The 21,165-nt window shown below is 37.7% G+C and overlaps 1 protein-coding gene across 11 annotated transcripts in view; it reads left to right on the top strand.

Moving 5' to 3' along the window:
• The window catches only part of EIF4G3 (eukaryotic translation initiation factor 4 gamma 3), a 342,120-nt gene that overhangs the window by 63,582 nt on the left and 257,373 nt on the right, over positions 1-21,165 (top strand). For all 11 annotated transcript variants that reach the window (XM_047792299.1, XM_047792293.1, XM_047792288.1 and 8 more), the window contains exon 2: positions 17,317-17,392. In XM_047792299.1, coding sequence (XP_047648255.1) covers positions 17,317-17,392 — 76 coding nt within the window. The remainder of the gene's footprint in view (positions 1-17,316; positions 17,393-21,165) is intronic.

Below are 21,165 nucleotides of genomic sequence, written 5' to 3'. Positions count from 1 at the left end.
TGCTGCAAATGACATTACTTCATTCTTTTTTATGGCTCAGTATTATTTCACCTTTTTTATTCAGTCTTCTGTTGATGGACTTTTAGGTTGCTTCCATGTCTTGGCTATTGTAAATTGTGCTATGATGAACATTGGGTTGCATGTATCTTTTCAAATTGGGGTTTTCTCTGGATGGATGCCCAGGAGTGGGATTGCTGCTGGTTCATATGGCAGTTCTGTTTTTAGCTTTTTTTGGTGTGTGTGTGTGTTTTTTTTGGCCATTTCTTGGGCCGTGTGTGTGTGTGTGTGTGTGTGTGTGTGTGTGTGTGTGTTTGCCATTTCTTGGGCCGCTCCCGTGGCATATGGAGATTCCCAGGCTAGGGGTCTAATCGGAGCTGTAGCTGCCTGCCTGCGCCAGAGCCACAGCAACTTGGGATCTGAGCCGCGTCTGCGACCTACACCACAGCTCACGGCAACGCCGGATCGTTAACCCACTGAGCAAGGGCAGGGACCGAACCCGCGACCTCATGGTTCCTAGTCAGATTCGTTAACCACTGCGCCACGACAGGAACTCCTGTTTTTAGCTTTTGAGAAACCTCCATATTGTTTTCCCATAGTGGTTGTACCAATATACATCACCAACAGTGTAAGAGTGTTCCCTTTTCTCTACTCCCTCCAACGTTTATTGTTTGAAGACTTTGATAATGGCTCTTCTGGATGGTGTAAGGTGGTACCTCATAGCAGTTTTGATTTGCATTTCTCTAATGATTAGTGACGGTGAGCATCTTTTCGTGTGTTTTTTGGTCATGTAATGTCTTCTCTGAAGAAATGTCTATTTGGATCTTGTGCCCATTTTTTGATTGTTTTTTTGTTTGTTTTTTGATAATGAGCTGCATGAGTTGTTTGTGTATTTTGGATATTAATCCCTTGTCAGTTGCTTCATTTGCGAATATTCTCTTCCATTCTATGGGATGTCTTCGTTTTGTTTATGGTTTCCTTTGCTGTGGAAGAACTTTTAAGTTTAATAAGGTCCCATTTGTTTATTTTTGTTTTTATTTTCATCACTCTAGGAGGTGGATCTGAGAAAATATTGCTGCAGTATATATCAGAGTGTTCTGCTTAAGAGTTTTAGCTGTCGTTCTTTGTCTTTATTGTCTTTTCCTTCCCATAAAATATCATTTTATTTCAGAAGTCAGTATGGTTTGCGGAAAATTGTTTAGAGGTCCTTTGGGACCATTAGAAGATTTATTCATTTGCAAATCACAACAGAAAAAATTCACTTGTAAACTGTACATGAATTTGGCTTTTTATTTTCTACCATCATTATAAAGGAAATTTAGTTGTGTGAGCTTTAGCATGTTACTTAATTTTTCAAGTCCTTTTCTCTTCATTTAGCTAAACATTCGTTTTTATAAGATTATCTCCGAGGACTCTTTCAAATTTCTGATTTTACAATTTCACATGCATTCCAACCCAAAAGGTAGAATTTATTAACCCTTAGAGTATGTTACAGGCAAGATTTCTAGTTAACAAAAATCTACATAAGCTCAGAATAAACTTTAATTTTTCAAGTGCATTGGTAGTCTGATTTGTCCTCCTCTAAGTGAATTCCAGTGTAGTGCTGCATAAAGTCAGCCATAGCATATGTAACATTTTAGTCATGGAATGGGGTTTGGAAATGAAAATTTGCAGTAATGAAGACATATTAACTCTGTGCATGTGTTTGTGTGTCTGGATTTTTTTTTAAGTAAATTAACGTTTCTATTTTTAATCTAAATACTTAACTTTAAAGAATGAGCCTTTTCTTTGTTTAGAACCTTAAAGGAAGTGATGTCTTATGCCAACTGTAGCTTCATAGATAACTGTACAGTAGGTTATCAGTCAAATTTAATTAAGCTGTGACAGCTTCTTTGAGTAACTTTCAGTTGGTTAATTTGTGGCACTGAGGAAAATGGTTATGATCCACACCCTGAGGGCTTGCGATTTTCAAAGCAAGGATGGTGTGCTGAAATGCGAGGTCTCTGTTGTAAACCTGTGTTAACATTGAACTGCTGCCTTCATTAGAGAACCTCCTTTGGTCATTTGGCGTTTTGAGAAACAGCTGAACAACAACAGTGACAACAGCAACAACAAAATAAAATGTCTTAATTTAACCTTTTTAAACTTTTCTGATGTCTCCTCAAATAAGATTTACCATTGCTGGAGTCTAAATTGGAAGCCAAACAACTGTTTTCCTTGTTTTCTGAATGAACTAGATTGAAAATGTCAGTGTGAAATAGAAATACAGTTCCTGAAATTGTTGAATAGTAAGGTGAGATGTAGTGTAATCAGGGCATATGAGTCCATTTTGCTGGTTTGTTTTAATAGACAAAAGACTGGGTAGCTACATACTTGGAAAGCTTTTCTGTGTCCTTCCACTCATCATCCTTACTGTAGCCAGGCAGCTGAGGAGATATCCCCCAAAGTGGCAGAACTCTCCCTCCTCCCTCTTCTTCTGCCTTTTTTTTTTTCTTTACTATATACTGGGATATTCAATGGCCTTGCATTGACCACAGAGACAAAGAGTGCCTTCATACTCCATGGTCGGTGTGCTGGGTCTTTGTTAGGACTTGCACTAGCCCTTTCTCTTTCTCCACCCCCAGTCTCATTGTTCATACTTTGTGGCAGCAACAGTGTCAGTTTTACAATTTTACCTCCTCACTTAAACAAATGCAAAAGAAAAATCCATTTTCTTTAATGAAAAATGCAAAGCAAAGCTTAATTTCCTCTTGTGGTTTTTTGATAAAGTACCCTGTTATAGCTAAGTGCCATAGTGTGAGACTTGATCTTTATTGAAATTATTCTCTGTCATTATTTAAAAAGTTAAGTTAAAGTGAACTTTATTTCCTTTTTATATGGCTATATCCTATCTAACTTATTATTGGGGCTTGATATTCTTAAAATACAGGAGAATCTTCTTTACCAGTGTCAGGTGCTTTTTTGATTATTCATTGATTTTATATTTTATTAAGTAATGTGGAGAATTTAGACAGTTATGTAGATTATTCAAAGAATGTCTTTTGCCTCAGTTAACAGACAAAATAGTGTTGTTTTTGCAGTACGTTTTGCTCATATAGAAGTATTAAACTATCAAGGTGAATAAGCAAAAGTTATTTTTTAAAATGTTACATTCAAGTATGTAAACTTTATCAAATAGAGCTGAACTGTATTTTATAGTTTTATTTTTAATTCAGTTTTATTTTTAATTTACTCAAGAGCTCTGCTTTCCTACATGCGTGATTCATCTTTTAATGAAGTATTTTATGCGTATAGAAAATTATAGAGAATAATGTAACAAGCAGTAGTTCACATACCACCAGCATTATTGTATTTGTATTCTTGAGAGATTTTAGAGGATTTTGTTGAACCCTAGAAGTCTTAACCTGTGTCTTCTGAAAGGTTATGACCTTTTATTTCCTCATCTGTACAAGTTTTTTTCCTAGACAAGTCATTTGTTAAGGTGAACATAGTGAGTGCCACAGTTCATTACCCTTGATACAGCACAGTAAAACTGCTAGAAAATGTTTGTGACCAATTTAGGTTCTATTTAATAACCTCAGTATTAAACAAGTATACATAATACATTCTTAGATGCTAAAGCTTTGTTGTCACATATTCTAAGGTGGGAATATAGTATTCAGTGTGGTGAAATTTATTCACAGTTACGTTATATAAGCTGATACATGTGTGGTTGAAATATGAGGGAAATGTCTGTTATTTTGTCATTCCTTCAGCTGCTATTGGCACCTCATTTTTACCTTTATACTAGAAAGAGGAATTGCAGTGGTTTATTTTATGCCTACTGTATATCCAGGACTAGGTTAAATGCCTCAAATAAGCTGTATCAACTCTCCAAAGTAGGTATTATTATTGTCCTCGTTTTCCTGGTGAAGACCCATGTACTTAGAGATATTCACTGTAACTGCCCTGGAAATCACATAGATAGTAAGTGGAAGAATTGGAATAATAAAATCAGATTTGAACTCTAGGTCACTGATGTGAATAAACTGCCCCTGAGGTCAGTGCTTTAGACTGTTGTAATAAAGCTCTTTGACATCATCTGAATTCGATTCCAGTTAAATTTTGGGGTTCAAATTCAGTTATTTTCAAGTTTTTCGAAACCTACCTGTTGGCTGGAATTACTGGTTTTAGTTTATAGGTTAAAGGACTGGTGTGGCATGTGTTTGATTCAACCCAGAGCTTTTAGACTGAATTGTTGTCACTGGCTCAGCTCATCTCTGTTCCTGTTCCAGATAGGTATCTCATGAGGTGAGTGCTTAGCTACCTAAACCTGAAGCTAGAGAAAAGGAAAAGAGGATTGGGAGAAAGGAAGAAGTATATTTTTTTCAGTGGTTGAACTGCATTGATGAGTTAGGGTCGTTTTGGAAGGGCCTGGAGTGTAGGATCCTATGGATGAGATGGAGAAGGATAATGACAGTACCGTGAGCCAAGGCAGGAGAGAATGGCGCCAGTGAGGACACATTAGGGAAAGTTGCCATTGCTTCATTTATTTTTGAATTTTCCTAAATATGGGCTAAGAGAATATACTCCAGCATACCATACCAGTTTGTTCTTTTTTTCAGAAAGAACATTAATGAGTAATCATATTTCCTTTCTCAAGTGCACAGTAGTTCTCTGTCTGTGTGAGTGAAAAGCCCTTTGGAATTTTTTCATGACCTCATTTGATGACCATTTTTGCATTAATTTAGCATAACTACGTTTATGGGGTTCTCTGGTTGCCCTTACTTACTTGGAGCTGTGTTTTTGGTTTGCTTATTACTTAGATTTACTCTGCTCTAGGAATTTTATTCTGGATGTTAGGTGTGTTGAAATTCTCTTCCTGCCATCAGGTGGCCCTTGAGAGAGAGTATAATTTTCTTAAGTAGCTTAGTAGTTAGAGGTGTAGGTCAGAACTATCTTAATAATAGTTTTAAGATATTTTTTGCCTTTTTCATTTTATTGTCATATTCACTGATGGTGCTGAATCATTGGTGTGGATTAAATTGCGGGTGCCTTAGATAGTGGTACTCAAGGTTGTGGTGCTAACTGAACTAGTAGTGATTGTTTTTTTTTTTACCAGCATGCATTTTCCAAGAAAAAAAAAACCCTCCAATTTCACTTAATATCTTTGATGAAGTTTTTTGTTTTGTTTTGTTTTGTCTTTTATTTTTTTAGGGCTGCACCTGCGACATATGGAAATTCCCAGGCTAGGGGTCAGATTGGAGCCTCAGCTGCTGGTCTACACCACAGCCACAACAATGCAGGATCCGAACTGCGTCTGCCACCTACACTACAGCTCACGGCAATGCCGGGTTCTTAACCCGCTGAGCAAGGCCAGGTTTCAAACCTGTGTTCCCATGGATATTAGTTGGGTTTGTTACTGCTGAACCACGATGGGACGGGAATTCCTTCCCAGGATTTTTTTTTTAAACCTCTTTTTTTTTTTTTTTTTGGCCCTGACTGAGGCATGTGAAAGTTCCCAGGCCAGGAATTGAACCCATGTGACAACAGTGACCCAATCCACTGCAGTGGCAACAATGGGTCCTTAACCTGCCGCACCCAGAGAACTCCCTCCCAGTATTTAATAGTCTTTTCTGATCAGATCAATGGTGATATTAACATTTGATTTTTTTTTTTTTTTTTGGCATTTCTTGGGCCGCTCCCTCGGCATATGGAGGTTCCCAGGCTAGGGGTCTAATCGGAGCTGTAGCCACTGGCCTACACCAGAGCCACAGCAACGCAGGATCCGAGCCGCGTCTGCAACCTACACCACAGCTCACAGCAACGCTGGATCCTTAACCCACTGAGCAAGGGCAGGGACCGAACCCGCAACCTCATGGTTCCTAGTCGGATTCGTTAACCACTGCGCCACGACGGGAACTCCTAACATTTGATTTTTATTTATTTGTTAAACAGATTTGATTTTTAATGTTGTTCAGTATCTGGAAAATATGCATAAATTAATGTGCCAATATTCTCAGATGACCAGTGCATGTTATTGCAAAATCATGCATAGATGAAAGATCCATTTAACACAGTCTGGAACAATTAATTTTAATGTAACTGTGGACGAAATTAATATGATCTTTAGATTCCAAATTGTGCATAACCTTTAAAAACTACCGCTTGTCAAGTTTTGGTATAACAAAAAAGAATATGCACAATTTCAAGAAAGGCTATTAACATACTCCTCCCTTTTCTAAAGACATATCTGTGTGAGATCAACTTTTCTCCACAGATTTCAAAATAACATGTTGCAACAGATTGAATGCAGAAGCACATATTAAGGTTTTAGCTGATCTTCTATTAAACTAGACATTAAAGACATTTGCAAAAATGTAGAACAATGCCACTCTTCTCCCTAAAATAACATGAAAATTATACAGTTATTTTTTAAAATAAAAATTTTATGGAGTTCCCATTGTGGGTCAGCAGGCTAAGAATCCAACATAGTGTCCGTGAGGATGCAGGTTTGATCCTTGGCCTGACTCAGTGGGTTAAGGAACCAGTACTGCTGCAAGCTGTGACGTAGGCTGGGAGCTGCACCTCTGGCTCACCCCCTAGCCCAGGAACTTGCATATGCAGAAGGTGTGGCTATAAAAAAAAAAAAAAGTTTTTTTACTTATATTTATATATAATTGGTTTATTGTTATCTTAGCAACAACAACAACAAAAGACAAAAAAAAAATTGAATCTCAGAAAGCTTAAGTAACTTGCCCAAGAACACACAATTAGTAAGTAGTGGAGTAGGAATTTAAATCTGGCATCTTGACATCAGAGTTTACATTCTTTTTTTTTTGTCTTTTTTCCATTTCTTGGGCTGCTCCTGCAGCATATGGAGGTTCCCAGGCTAGGGGTCTAATCGGAGCTGTAGCCACCAGCTTATGCCAGAACCACAGCAACGCAGGATCTGAGCCGCATCTGCAACCTATACCACAGCTCATGGCAACGCCGGATTATTAACCCACTGAGCAAGGGCAGGGATCAAACCTGCAACCTCATGGTTCCTAGTCGGGTTCGTTAACCACTGCGCCACGACGGGAACTCCCAGAGTTTACATTCTTAATCATATAAAATGTTTGTAAAAACAACACGCTTTTTGTCTTAGATTTAACGTAAGTTAATAGTTGTATCTAAGATAATATCTTCTGAAACTTTCTTTCATCTCTTTCCTCTTTCATAAAGTTTTTCTTTCTCTTATTTTTTCATTTCTAAGGATAGCTTTGAAGTCAAAGACCCAGGGGACAGAAACAGTATCTGTTGAGTATCTGCCGTATTTTAGGTACATCTGACTTAATCTTTGTAAGATTTCTGTGAGGCAGCTTTTACTGTTTATATGAGGAAATAGATTTGGAGAGGTGAAGTGGCTTTCTTAAGAAGTAGATAAATCATGATTCAAATTTAGGTCTTATTTTTCCTACACATGATTGTTTCTGTTCTTAATTTGCTTCTACCAAAGCAACATAGGGAGAAATGAGGGAATCAGCACTTACTTCTCTCTCCAATTCTTTTTTTCCCCTATTCCTTTTTCTCTGCATACATGCAGAGTCTTTCTCTTTAACCTGGGTCCTCTCTTGACTGTGATCCGTGGTTACTGCAGCTGGGCTGGCTGGAAGAGAGACAAGGTATTTGGGATTTAGTTACTTTGGTTTAGTATTGGGTATGATTTCATGTTTGGAATAGTATCGGTACTCTTTTGGGAGGTGCTTGGGCTTTTTTCCCCACTCTTCACATGAGAGATTGATCCTTTTGGTCATTCAGACCAAGACTTATTTCAGCAGAGTAATCCCTACCGTAAGAGCCTTTATGAAGAAAAAAAGAGAAGCAGTCAGCTTTGGATTCTAATTGGTTTTGGAACAGTTTGCTTGTGTGAATTATTCAATCAGGGATTCTTATATAAAAGTCTTTTCTAGTTGGAGAAAGGACATTAAAATAAGGAATAATGAGAAAGTGTCTGAAGTGTTCTCCTAAGATACCATTTATTGAACACCTACTGTGTACTAAATTCTTTTTTTTTTGTCTTTTTTGTTGTTGTTGTTGTTGTTGTTGTTGCTATTTCTTGGACCGCTCCCGCGGCATATGGAGGTTCCCAGGCTAGGGGTCTAATCGGAGCTGCAGCCACCGGCCTATGCCAGAGCCACAGCAACGCGGGATCCGAGCTGCGTCTGCAACCTACACCACAGCTCACGGCAACGCCGGATCCTTAACCCACTGAGCAAGGGCAGGGACTGAACCCGCAAGCTCATGGTTCCTAGTCGGATTCGTTAACCACTGCGCCACGATGGGAACTCCTAAATTCTTTTTTTAATTAAAGTACAGTTGATTTGTGGTGTTTTGCCAATTTCTGCTGTGCAAAATACTCTTTTCCGTCATGGTCTATCCCAGGCAATTGGATATAGTTTCATGTGCTATACAGTTGGACCTTGTTTTTTACCCATTCTAAATGTAATAGTTTCATCTACTAACCTCATACCTCCAGTCTCTCTCCCTCCCTCCCCCACCTTGAGAACCACAAGTCTGTTCTCTTATGTCTGTGAGACTGTTTCTGTTTTGTAGATAGGTTCCTTTGTGCCATATTTTAGATTCCACATATAAGTGATATCATTTGGTGTTTGTCTTTCTCTTTCTGATTTACTTCACTTAGGATGGATTCATGTTGCTGTGAATGGCTTTATTCCATTCTTTTTTATTCATAGTAGTTCTGTGAGGTATTAGTTCCTGTCTCCTTTTACAAATAATAAATAGGATGACTGAGACTCTGTGAAAGGAAGCAACATAGGATCTCTTATTACAACACAGTGGAGCCTGGAATTTAATCTATGTAGTAATTGGCAGTTGAAAGGATTTAGATTAGTGGAGGAAAGAAGAGCAGGCATTCCAGGCATTGGGAGTTGCAAAGTCCAACAGTCAGGAAAGAGCCTAATGTTTGTTATTTTGGAGAGGTTTTATTTTAGGAAATGGGAAATAAAAATTATATAGAAAAGCTCCAAGTAGTAGTGGTGATCAAATCACAGGATTTGAAGGTTAAAAAAAAAAAAAAAACAATTTGGGAGCCATTTACTGTTTATTGATGACCCCAGTATTGTTCAGGAAGGTTGATCTGATGACACCATACTGTATGAATTGAAGAGGAGGAGACTTTACTCAGGAAATCTTGGCAGCCACTTCATCTAGAAAGCGAAGATCTGAGTTGAAGTGGTGGCCATGGCTTTGGAAAAGGACAGGTTGAGGGGGCTTCTAGAAAAATTATAAAAGTAGTATGGAGGCAAAATTGAATTAACTTACAGGCTAAAATTATATACCAGGAATTAGCCTGCACATTAGTTAATCATTGGACTGCTGCTGTTTTGGAGTAGAGGTAGTATAGATCAAACCCATTTTAGCCAGTAGAATTTTTTTCTTGAATAAAAAGTGTTTAATGCAGTAGAATTTATGGATATGTATTGTTGATTTTGAGATAGAATAATTATATGCATTTCTGCAGAGGTTATTAATAAGAATATATAACTGATATGGTACAGTGGAATAAGAATATAACTAGTATGGTTGGTGTCTTGTTTTGCAGTCAATGATGTATTGATGTCAGTGGGATGGAGGTGGCTGCGTAGTCAGAATGTCTTGTAAAAACCTGTTTTAATGAAGTCATGTCAGATACCACCATACTGTGTCTCAGGAAGTTCAGCACTGTATGTTTTTCTTCCAGGTTGTATTTCTTCCTTGTTTGAGCACAGGATAATTCACTGAAATGTAAAGACCAGATTATGTAACAAATACATACCTAATGTTAGAGTAACACTTAGGACTTTGGAACCAAAGAAATTAGTTGTTTTGGATCTCAAATCTCATGCTGGCTCTTGAGCATCTGCTCCTTGAGTGGAATGGCAGGAGTCAGCACTGCTCACATTTCCCTGTATCTCTCTTCCCCTCTACCTTCCCTGTGATGTGATTAAATTTGTGTTAAGTTAAATGCAGGAATGAGGAAACATTATATATCTTTGAAAATATATACTCACACTGCACACATGGTATTTTATTTATATATGATAACGTATTTTATTTATATATGATAAGACACTTGGCAACTATTATTTTCTTCCAAATCAGTTCTAAAAGGAATGTTTCGCCCTTTTAAAATATACAATTCATTGGTTTTTTAATATATTAGCAGACTCATGCAACCATCTAGTCTTTTGTGACTAGCTTTTTTCTCTTAGCATTGTGTGTTCATGGTTCATTCTTGTAGCATGTATCAGGACTTCCATTTCTTTTTATTGCCAGATACAATTCATTGTATGGATATGTCTCATTTTGTTTAAAATATATCTCATTCTATCCATTTATCAGTTGATGGACATTGTTTCTACTTCTTTTACTTCTTGGCTGTGGTAAATAATGCTGATATGAATATTAATGCACTAGTTTTGTATAGACAGTTTTTATTTCTCTTGGTTGTATACTTAGGAGTGAAATTGCTGAGTCATTTGGTGACTTTATTGCTTAACCTTTGGGGAAACTCAGTACTCACTTATTTTGAGTATATGAATTTTAGTTCTGTGAATTCTGACAAATTTTATAACCCCACGTTACTGAAGATGCAGAAAAGTTCCATCACCCAATTAAAATCATTCAGTGCTATCTCTTTTAGGATAAACTCTCCCCTAGGCCCTAGCCCCTGGCAACCACTGATCTTTATTCCATCCGTATAATTTTGCCTTTGCCAGAATGTTGTGTAAATGGACTCATAGTCTTTTTGAGTCTAGTTTCTTTCTTAGTTAGCATTTGAGATTCATTCATGCTGTTAAATCAGTAATTCATTCCTTTTTAATACCTGATAATATTCTATTATATAGATGTACCATATTCTATTTGATGGATGTACAGTTGAAGATAATTGGGTTGTTGGCGCTTTTTGGCCATTACGAATAAAACTGCTATAAACCTTTGTGTTTAGCCTTTTGTGTGAGTATAAGTTTTCATTTCTCTTGAGTAAGTACCTATGAGTGGGATTGCTGGGTCATATGATAAAGATGCTTAATTTTATAAGAATTGCCTGTTTTTGGAGTTCCTGTCGTGGCTCAGTGGTTAACGAATCCTACTAGGAACCATGAGGTTGCAGGTTCGATCCCTGGCCTCGTTCAGTGGGTTAAGGATCCGGTGTTGCCGTGAGCTGTGGTGTAGTTTGCAGACTTGGCTCGGATCCTCTGTTGCCGTGGCTCTGGTGTAGGCTGGCGGCTACAGCTCCAATTAGACCCCTAGCCTGGGAACCTCCATATGCTGTGGGAGCAGCCCTAGAAAAGGCAAAAAGACAAAAAAAAAAAAAAGAATTGCCTGTTTTCTAAGATGGCTGTACCATTTTGAACTCTGCATTAATGTGTGAAGTTTCCAGTTGCTCCTCATCCATAGCACTTTGTATTGTCATTTTTGTAAAACCAATCTAATAGGGATAGTGATGGCTCATTGCGGTTTTAATTTGCATTCTTTGATGGCTAATGTTTGGCAGCTTTTAATGTGTTTATTTACCAGTTGTACACCTGTTTTGGTGAGGTGTCATTTGTACACCTTTTGCCCATTTAAAAATTATTAGACTGTTGTCTGTTGAGTTTTGAAAGTTCTTTATATGTTCTAAAGTCCTTTATTGATATGAGATTTTGCAGATATTTTTCATGTTATATCTTCTCTTTTTGTTCTCACAACAGTATCTTTCATAGAGCAAAAGTTTTCAATTTTGAGATCTCCATCTTTTATTTTGTTTACTTTTATAGATCATGCTTTTGATGTTATATCTAAGAACTCTATGCCTACTCTATCGTCACAGATGTTTCCTCCTGTAGATTCTTTGGAAAAATTTTTTTGTAGTTTAAAATTTTGCATTTTATCTGTAATTTATTTTGAGTTTTTAAAATAAGGTTTGAGAGGTTCATTGTTTTACATTTGGTTTCCCAATTGTTGTAACACCATTTGTTGAAATTTAATTGTCTTTGCACCTTTGCGGGTCTAGATGATGACCATGCTACATCATCCTAGTACTGTGCTGTATCTCTGAAAAGAGACATTCTCCTTCCACCTGAGAAAGGAGCCACAAATTATAAAGAGCTAGAATCATTAATAGAATTTCCATACAGATTTGTACAGAATAGTAATGCCAAACCTACAAGAATCAAAAGTCTTCTCTAGCTATTTCAAAGTCAATTTTCATTTAAAAATTTTTGAATTTTTCATTTTTTAAATTTTACATTTTTATTGTGTAACATACATAGCCTAAAATTTAGCATTTTAGCCATTTTTTAAGTCTGGAATTCTGTGACATTAAGTACATTTACATGGTTATTCAACCATCATGTCATCCATCTCCAGGAATTTTTCATCTTCCATAACTTGATGTGGTTCTTTTTTAACCTAAGTTCTGCTACTGGAATTACAGAACATTGCAGTTATGATTTCATGACTGACATAACTATTTTGTCTTGAGATTTAAATACAAAATAATGCAGAAGATTTTTCATTTATTTGTTTATATCTCCTGAAATTTTTTGCCAGTGTTTTCTCTAAAGCAGTATTTGTGCAAAGGGATTTTTGTGTTCTTGTTTTCTTTCAATGAGGCACTGATAACTTGAGACTGTTACTTTAAGAATATTGCTTATGCTGAGTATTAGGATGGCAGCTTTCCTTGTAGTGCAGTGGGGCAGAGTTTAGGAACAGTCACCTGGGAATTGTAAATAGAAATTCGAGCAATCTGGAGGAAGATTTCTATTGACTTTCACTACTTGTTTTCTAATTTGTCAAAATCTTTCTTTTGAGGCAATATTGACTATGAGTTGCTCTGATTTGATACAGTTGCCGTAGATTAAGAAGCTTCATCCTGAGGAGAGTTCATCATGCTTGAAATTTCAGTAAACATCTGTGCTCAAAAAAATTATCGATCTCCTCTTTGCTTCATGGTATAAGTAAGAAACTGTCCGGGAAGTTCCCGTCATGGCTCAGTGGTTAGTGAATCCGACTAGGAACCATGAGGTTGCGGTTCGATCCCTGGCTTGCTCAGTGGGTTAAGGATCTGGGGTTGCCGTGAGTTGTGGTGTAGGTCACAGATGCGGCTTGGATCCCGCATTGCTGTGGCTCTGGTGTAGGCCGGCGGCTACAGCTCCAATTCGACCCCTAGCCTGGTAACCTCCATATGCCGCGGGTGCGGCTCTAGAAAAGGCAAAAAGACAAAATAAAAAAATTAAAAAAAAAAAAGAAAAGAAACTGTCAGATCATTATGTAATTTCCTCATAGATCCTTGGATTACTCTGATGAAATTTGGTCTCTGAAAATTTTTTATCTGCCGAATTGACATTTAATGTGGAGAGTATTTAGTGATACTGTAATAATTGATTTAGAGTCTTTTCTGTTTTAATACTCTTTAACCCTCAAATTTCATTTCTGAAATTTTTATTTTGTTAATTTTTTATTAGAAAGAAATTAGGGAATTATATTTTTAATTTATATTTTTACGTAAGAATCTTATTTATTATATACCAGCTCTCCAATCTTGCTATTGATTATGTTTGTATTTTCTAATGAAATAAGTAAATCATAGCAGTTTGACCACAAAAGTGTCAAGTGAGTGTGCTACTGTGTTTCAATCATGATATTTAAAAAAACCTGTTTTCTGGAGCACTGTACATGTATATTATGCTGCTCTTGATTGAATTGGTATTTTAAGTTGATACTATAAGAAGCTGTTTGCGGAGTTCCCATTGTGGCGCAGTGGTTAACGAATCCGACTAGGAACCATGAGGTTGTGGGTTCAATCCCTGGCCTTGCTCAGTGAGTTAACGATCCAGCGTTGCCGTGAGCTGTGGTGTAGGTTGCAGACGCGGCTCGGATCCCGCGTTGCTGTGGCTCTGGCGTAGGCCGGCTTGGATCCCGCGTTGCTGTGGCTCTGGCATAGGCCGGTGGCTACAGCTCCGATTCAACCCCTAGCCTGGGAACGTCCATATGCCGAGGGAGCGGCCCAAGAAATAGCAACAACAACAACAACAAAAAAGAAGCTGTTTGCTTGTTACATTGAGCTGGAAGGGAGGTAAGCAGCCAGAGATTTATGCTGGAGGTACAGAGAGCTGGTAATAAGCTTAATGGCATGCTGAAGTAGGGGAAGTGTGTGGTGTTAGAGTTTTACATGCGTGCAATTTCTTTGAACTCACCTGTTTCTGGAGAAAATACCTAATAGTGCTGATAAAAGTAGAAAGGAGGGGAGTTCTCATCGTGGCTCAGTGGTTAATGGAATCTGAATAGGAACCATGAGGTTGCAGGTTTGGTCCCTGGCCTTGCTCAGTGGGTTAACCATCTGGCATTGCCGTGGTGGGTTGCAGATGCAGCTTGGATCCTGCGTTGTTGTGGCTCTGGTGTAGGTGGCGGCTACATCTCTGATTTGACCCCTGGCCTGGGAACCTCCATATGCCATGGGAGCAGCCCAAGAAATGGCAAAAGACCAAAAAAAAAAAAAAAAAGGGTGGGGGGTAGAAAGAGGAGCTTAGCCTAGTTGCAATTACTAAAATAACCATTTTAAAAAATTGAGATATAATTTGCATACTATAAAATTCACACTTTTTAAGTGTACAATTCAGTGAGTTTTTAAATTTTATTTATTTATTTTTGTCTTTTTGCTATTTCTTGGGCCGCTCCTGCGGCATATGGAGGTTCCCAGGCTAGGGTTGAATTGGAGCTGTAGCCACCGGCCTATGCCAGAGCCACAGCAACCCGGGATCTGAGCCGCATCTGCAACCTACACTGCAGCTCACAGCAACGCCGGATCGTTAACCCATTGAGCAAGGGCAGGGACCAAACCCACAACCTCATGGTTCCTAGTCGGATTCGTTAACCACTGCGCCATGACGGGAACTCCCAGTGAGTTTTTTTAAAACCTTGTTTATGAAGATGTGCAGCTATCACCACTAAGAATGAAAGAAAATTGCTTCATAAAATAAGCTCCCTTGATTTCATGCATTATGTGCCCAGTCTGTAGTAGTGAGTGAATGTTTGTCATTGGGCAGATGATTAAGCTTAGGCCAAGAATTTGGTACTTTTTAGACATTTTTTTGATTTGATTTTAATTTTTTATTTTTGGGGGGCCATGCCCTCAGCATGCAGAACTTCCCATCACAGGCTCAAACCCATGCCACAGCAGCAACCTGAGCTGCTGCCGTGATGCCAGATCCTTAGCATGCTGCACCGAAGAGAATTCCTTTTTTATAAGTTTTATAATGACACTCCACTGACTCTTGTGAGATGAGCTACTAACTTAGTTCTGTCCTGTAAAGAGGGACAACCACAATTTGACCGTAATGCTTTTTTACTTTTATACTGTATTCTGACCATGGGCACATTGATGCAATAGGAAGAGGACTGTCTTTAGAATACCGGGAAACCTGGCTTGGCTGCTTAGCTTAGTTAAGCTTGTTAACTTGGGCAAATTACCTCCTCTTGCGGAACCTCTGTTGCAGGAGATAATACTATGAAATGGTTCGTTAGAGACAGCATGGTTAGTTAGGCTTGCAGCATACTCTCTATTCTGATCTCTTGACTTCTCTTTTCAGCTTTCTTTTTATAGAACTATGATTTTGTTTTAAATATTCTTACCTAAGTGGTCTTTTAAGAAATAGCTTATTTATTAATCTGTTGGTAATATTCTGTTGGTAGTTTACAGAGAGTGAAATAAATGAAGTCAGTATTCTTTATGTGGCTAAGGAAAAAGAATATTACTGGGCTATTGGTCAAATATGTGACTCTCTCTTTAGAAGTCTTGTAATTATAGTAATATTATTAGCCAAAAAAGTAAGTAATAGAGAGATTAGGAACCTTAACCTTACCTTGTGAGGTTAAATGGTATGGCTATGCTTTGGGGGCCTAGTACTGATAACTCATTTGAGAACTTATTTCCACATAGTGAGAATGGCTAGCTTGAAAAAATAGTAACAGCTGGCTTTGCAAAAGAAAGAATGGGCTCATATTTTCTACCATTCATGTGACCATAGTGCAGAACTAGGGGTAAACCTCATTCTGAAAAAATTGACGAACTAATATAAAGGACTTTGTTAGGCTTATGATTTCTACATTGCAAATATATTATATATATATATATATATATATATATATATATATATATATGAATGAAACGCTTTAGCTTTGTTAATTCAGTTCTTTGTATGTAGGGGATAATGGCAATGCATTTAACTGTTGTCTGAGGTTGCTAGGTTTAAGAATGTCTAGAGACTGGTCTGGTGTTAACTAATTTTGAATGACTAAAGTATAGGGTATTTTGGTTTTGTTCTCCCTCTCCCACCTCACTAAAGCTTCCTACTTGGATATAAAGAATTTTACTTCCAATGATTCTTTCAGACCTCTGCAACTTGTGATCATTCATATAAAATTATTATTTGCAGGTGTCACTTTGTCTTCCACACGGTTTCATTGAATTAAAAAGTAACATGATTTGAGAAGTATTAAATACTTGTTAGGTTGAAGAAAGGATTCTGTCTTGTTTTGGGTTTATTACATTTATGGTCTTTAAAATACCCTTAAATTATACAAATAATTTCAATTTATTGTAGAAAAGGCACATAATACAATTATGTAATCCTACCATCCAGAGATAATTGCTGTTATTCTTTTGATGCCATTTTTTTGGTTATCATTCTTAAAAGGGTAAAATACCACCTTACTAGGTAGAAGAGCTTACATTGTTCAGTTTTGAAGCTGGTTTTGTCTTTGGAAAAATATCCTCTCATGTTGAAATATTTTAAACCAAACCATGGTGGAAAGCCTCTTTTTAAAAATGGGGAGTTGGTGGGCAGATATTGGGGAAAGTAGCAGCTAAAATAGAAAAAACAAGGAAGCAATTATATTTGTCATCCCTGTGTAGTTAGCAGAACAGACTAGGCCTTTGTCAGCAATTTTCTCGGTGATGAATTAGTCTTGTCTTCCTGAATATCCTGCTTTTATACTTCTTTAGTCTTTTTCTCTAAAATGTAGAGGTAGTAGATTCTCATCATGAATCTAAAGTTAGGAGGCTTGTTGTATAATTTTATTTGTGTTTGAGTTTCCATGGAATGCTTATCAAGGGAATCACTTTTGGAGAGATTGGTCACATTAGAAAATTTGAAATACTTTGTTTTCCAGTTTCTGTGGAGAATAAGTGTATAACTGCACTAATTGGGTGACAAAGCTCTGGCCATTGACAGAATTTTGGGGTTGTAATTTTCTCTTACTGCTAAAGCAATCCATTTTTGAATTCTGTTTATCCTTAACTCGCTGTTCTAGAATTCCTAGAGGACCTGTGCAGCAGACTCTCGAGGATCGAATCTTCACTCCTACTGTCTCGGCAGTGTACAGCACGGTGAGTCCCTTGGGTCACCTGTCAGATTGTGTGTGTGTGTGTTTTTCGCACATGAGCCTTTTGATCTAATAGGCAATGTTTGTTAGATCGGTACATGATAGACTTTTGACAAAAAAGGTCAATAACAGCTCAAATAGAATTAGATGTATATACTGTAATATGGAGAATAGGTCTTTCCCCCCGTCATTTTAGTGTGAGAAGTAGACATGAAACAAACATTCTGTTATGGTAGATTGGCTTGTACATCTTTGTTCTTTTTTCTCCCTTTTCCTGACCTTCCATAAATACTGTGATTCTATCAAGACATTGAGTTTTAATTTTCTTTTTGGACATTTTTTTCTTACATTTTAGCAAATTTTACTATTTTTAACTTAAATTTTTTAATTTTACTTTTTCCCTTTTGATTACATATAAAAATGCAGAAAGTTTAGAAAAAGGAATAGTGAGAGGCAATTAAAATTTTTATGTTAAATTATTGAAATTCATAAATGAAGGGAAATCTAAAAGTTAGAGGATGAAAATAATAAAATTAGAAACAGATTTCAGGAGTCTAAAAGTGGGCCTAAAGGAATTTAGGGGAAGAGTTCCCATTGTGGCTCAGTGGTTAACAAACTGCACTAATATTGATCCCTGGCCTTTTTTTTTTTTTTTTTTGGTCTTTTTAGGGCCACACTCGCTTATGGAGGTTCCCAGGCTAAGAGTCTAATTGGAGCTGTAGCCGCCATCCTATGCCACAGACACAGCAATGCCAGATCTGAGCCATGTCTGTGACCTACACCACAGCCCACGGCAACACCGGATCCTTGACCCACTGCTCGAGGCCAGGGATTAAACCTGAAACCTCATGGTTCCTAGTCGGATTTGTTTCCGCTGCGCCACGATGGGAACTCCTGATCCCTGGCCTTGCTCAGTGGGTTAAGGATCTGGTGGTGCTGTAAGCTGTGGTGTAGGTCGCAGATGCGGTTCAGATCTGGCATTGCTGTGGCTGTGGCGCAGGCCAGCAGCTGTAGCTCTAATTCAGCCCCTAGCCTGGGAACTTCCACATGCCGCAGGTGTGGCCCTAAAAAAGACAAAACGACAAAAACAAAAAAAAAAAAAGGAATTTAGGGGAGAATTGGGGAGCTAGACATATCTTTTTTTTAACATTTCAGTGCTTTATAGAAACTCAGTGTAGTGAGGGAGATGAATAAATAATTATAGTCTAAAGTGATGGAATAAAACAATAACTTTTATCCTTTTGGGTTATAAATTGTTGAATCTGGGAATAGTTGCAGTGCTTTCTCTTTAAAAAAGAGTGTATACTAATACCCAGTGTTTACATATAATTTCATAATTTCACAGTGTCCATCAGGCCATTAATAAGGCTCTGGTTAAGAACCTTTGATTAGAGATATGAACATGCTCTTATATATGAGAGGGAGGAGTCGCTTCATTGAGGAGGCGATGCTAAGCTGGAAGCTATGGGACTTTGCTAAGCAGAAAAGGGAAGAAAAGACCTTTTAGGAATTGAAGAATTAGAGGCATGGTTAATGGAATGTCAGTAGTCAGTCAGGTGTGGCATGTGTGTTAGGTTTTGTAGTAGAAGTAGAGGCGAGCTAGGTGGGCTTTGGCAGTTTTAAGATCATCCTAAAGAGATAGAAGTTTATCATGTGGTAATGGGTAAGGTGATTTTTTTTTTTTCCTGGTTTGTGCAAAACAAGCCTCAGTTTTCTCCTATTGTAGGTTAGCTAAACATCTGTTAATTACTTTTTGAACCTCTTTACTCTTAAAACAGACCCAGTTTGGATGATGATCTTTCTGCTCACCTTACTAATTGGGAACCTTCAATTTACATTAAAAAATAACCTTTAGGAGTTCCCGTCGTGGCGCAGTGGTTAACGAATCCGACTAGGAACCATGAGGTTGTGGGTTCGATCCCTGGCCTTGCTCAGTGAGTTAACGATCCGGCGTTGCCCTGAGCTGCAGTGTAGGTCGCAGACGCGGCTCAGATCCCGCGTTGCTGTGGCTCTGGCGTAGGCCGGTGACTACAGCTCCGATTCAACCCCTAGCCTGGGAACTTCCATATGCCGCGGGAGCGGCCCAAGAAATAGCAACAACAACAACAAAAGACAAAAGACCAAAAAAAAAAAAACAAAAACCTTTAATTTTTCCTGGCACAAACGTCCTCTAGGCCAGAGTTGTTTGTTTGTTAAAAGTACTGAGCTTAAAGGCTGCATACTTTTGTCAGGCATAACTCTTAAAATGTAACCTTTTCTAATTATGAAAATACACATTCAACATTAAATTATTATTTTCAAAATTAGGATAAAAAAGAAGAAAATGAAATTTTCTAGTAATCTTGACTGATTTCTAGAGGCAAGTACTGTAACCATTTTTTGGTATAGTTTCCTTGTCTCTCTGTGTTGTAGGCTCTGTATAAAATATTTTATTCTAATTTGTCACTTTATAATGTTAGCCTTTCCTATGCTATTTGAAACATTTCTTAAATAATAAACTGTTGTATGTTGTTTTATTTGCAGAATTTAACATTGACCCAACATTTGACAAATTATTTCCATTCATAGTAATTTAAGTCTCTTCCCCACTTTTACAGTGCTGTTGTACATATTAACTGAATAAGTATGAGCGGAGTTGACCAGGTGCTTAGTCCCCCCTTTTTCTCAGCCCCCAAATTATGTATTGGTCATTTATTATTATTCCTCTAGTGTCTAGGTTCATTAGCATCATTTCTACATCAAAAAATAAAGGTTAACTTTCAATTCACCTCCTCCTGGCTCAGCATATGGTGCCCATATGTCACTTTAATGGAGTTGGTTAAATTCCTTGAAAGTCAAAAAGATGTCTGGACAGTCTTAAAAAATTAGCAATCAAAGATTTTATTTTTTTATGTCTGATATGGAGGCTGTATGGCCTTATGTCAGCCACTTTATAGAGAAGTTTTTTGCTGATCGTCAACGAAGTATCAGAAATAAGACTCAGCTTTTATAATGCCTTCATTTTATGTTTTAGCTTGCTTATTATTATTCTAGTCTGGTTTGTTGAAGTTTCTCTTTGGAACATTTATCAGGGATGAGAGGGATGCTTTTATCGTTATTCCTCATTAGCCATCATTACATTAGAGTGATTCATCATATGAACAAAAAGAATAAAGCCAATTTTTTTAAGCTCTAATAAGTTTATATTATGTAGGAGAGAGGAAATGGCAAAAGTAAAGAGGCATGAGCTAATTTGAAGTATATTCATTAATAATTGTCTTATTGGCGTGCTTCTTAAGAACAAATATGAAATTTTACCATGTTGTCTATTTTTGGCTTTTATAAGTCAGCCCTTCATATCCAGGCATTCTGTGTCTTCCAGTTCAAGCAACTGTGGATTGAAAATATTTGAAAAAAAAGAATCCAGAAAGTTCCAAAAAGCAAAATTTGAATTTGCCATTCACTGACAACTGTGTATGTAACATTTATATTTTATTAACACTTATTTATATAGCATTTACATTGTTTTAGGCATTAGCCTAACCTAGAGATAGTTTAAAGTATAGGAGAGGGAGTTCCCGTCGTGGCGCAGTGGTTAACGAATCCGAATAGGAACCATGAGGTTGTGGGTTAGGTCCCTGCCCTTGCTCAGTGGGTTAACGATCCGGCGTTGCCGTGAGCTGTGGTGTAGGTTGCAGACGCGGCTCGGATCTCGCGTTGCTGTGGCTCTGGCATAGGCCGGCAGCTACAGCTCCGATTAGACCCCTAGCCTGGGAACCTCCATATGCCGCGGGAGCG

This window comes from Phacochoerus africanus, chromosome 8 (genome assembly GCF_016906955.1).
Source record: "Phacochoerus africanus isolate WHEZ1 chromosome 8, ROS_Pafr_v1, whole genome shotgun sequence".
Taxonomy (NCBI): Eukaryota; Metazoa; Chordata; class Mammalia; order Artiodactyla; family Suidae; genus Phacochoerus; species Phacochoerus africanus.
This window is presented reverse-complemented; position numbering and strand designations above follow the sequence as displayed.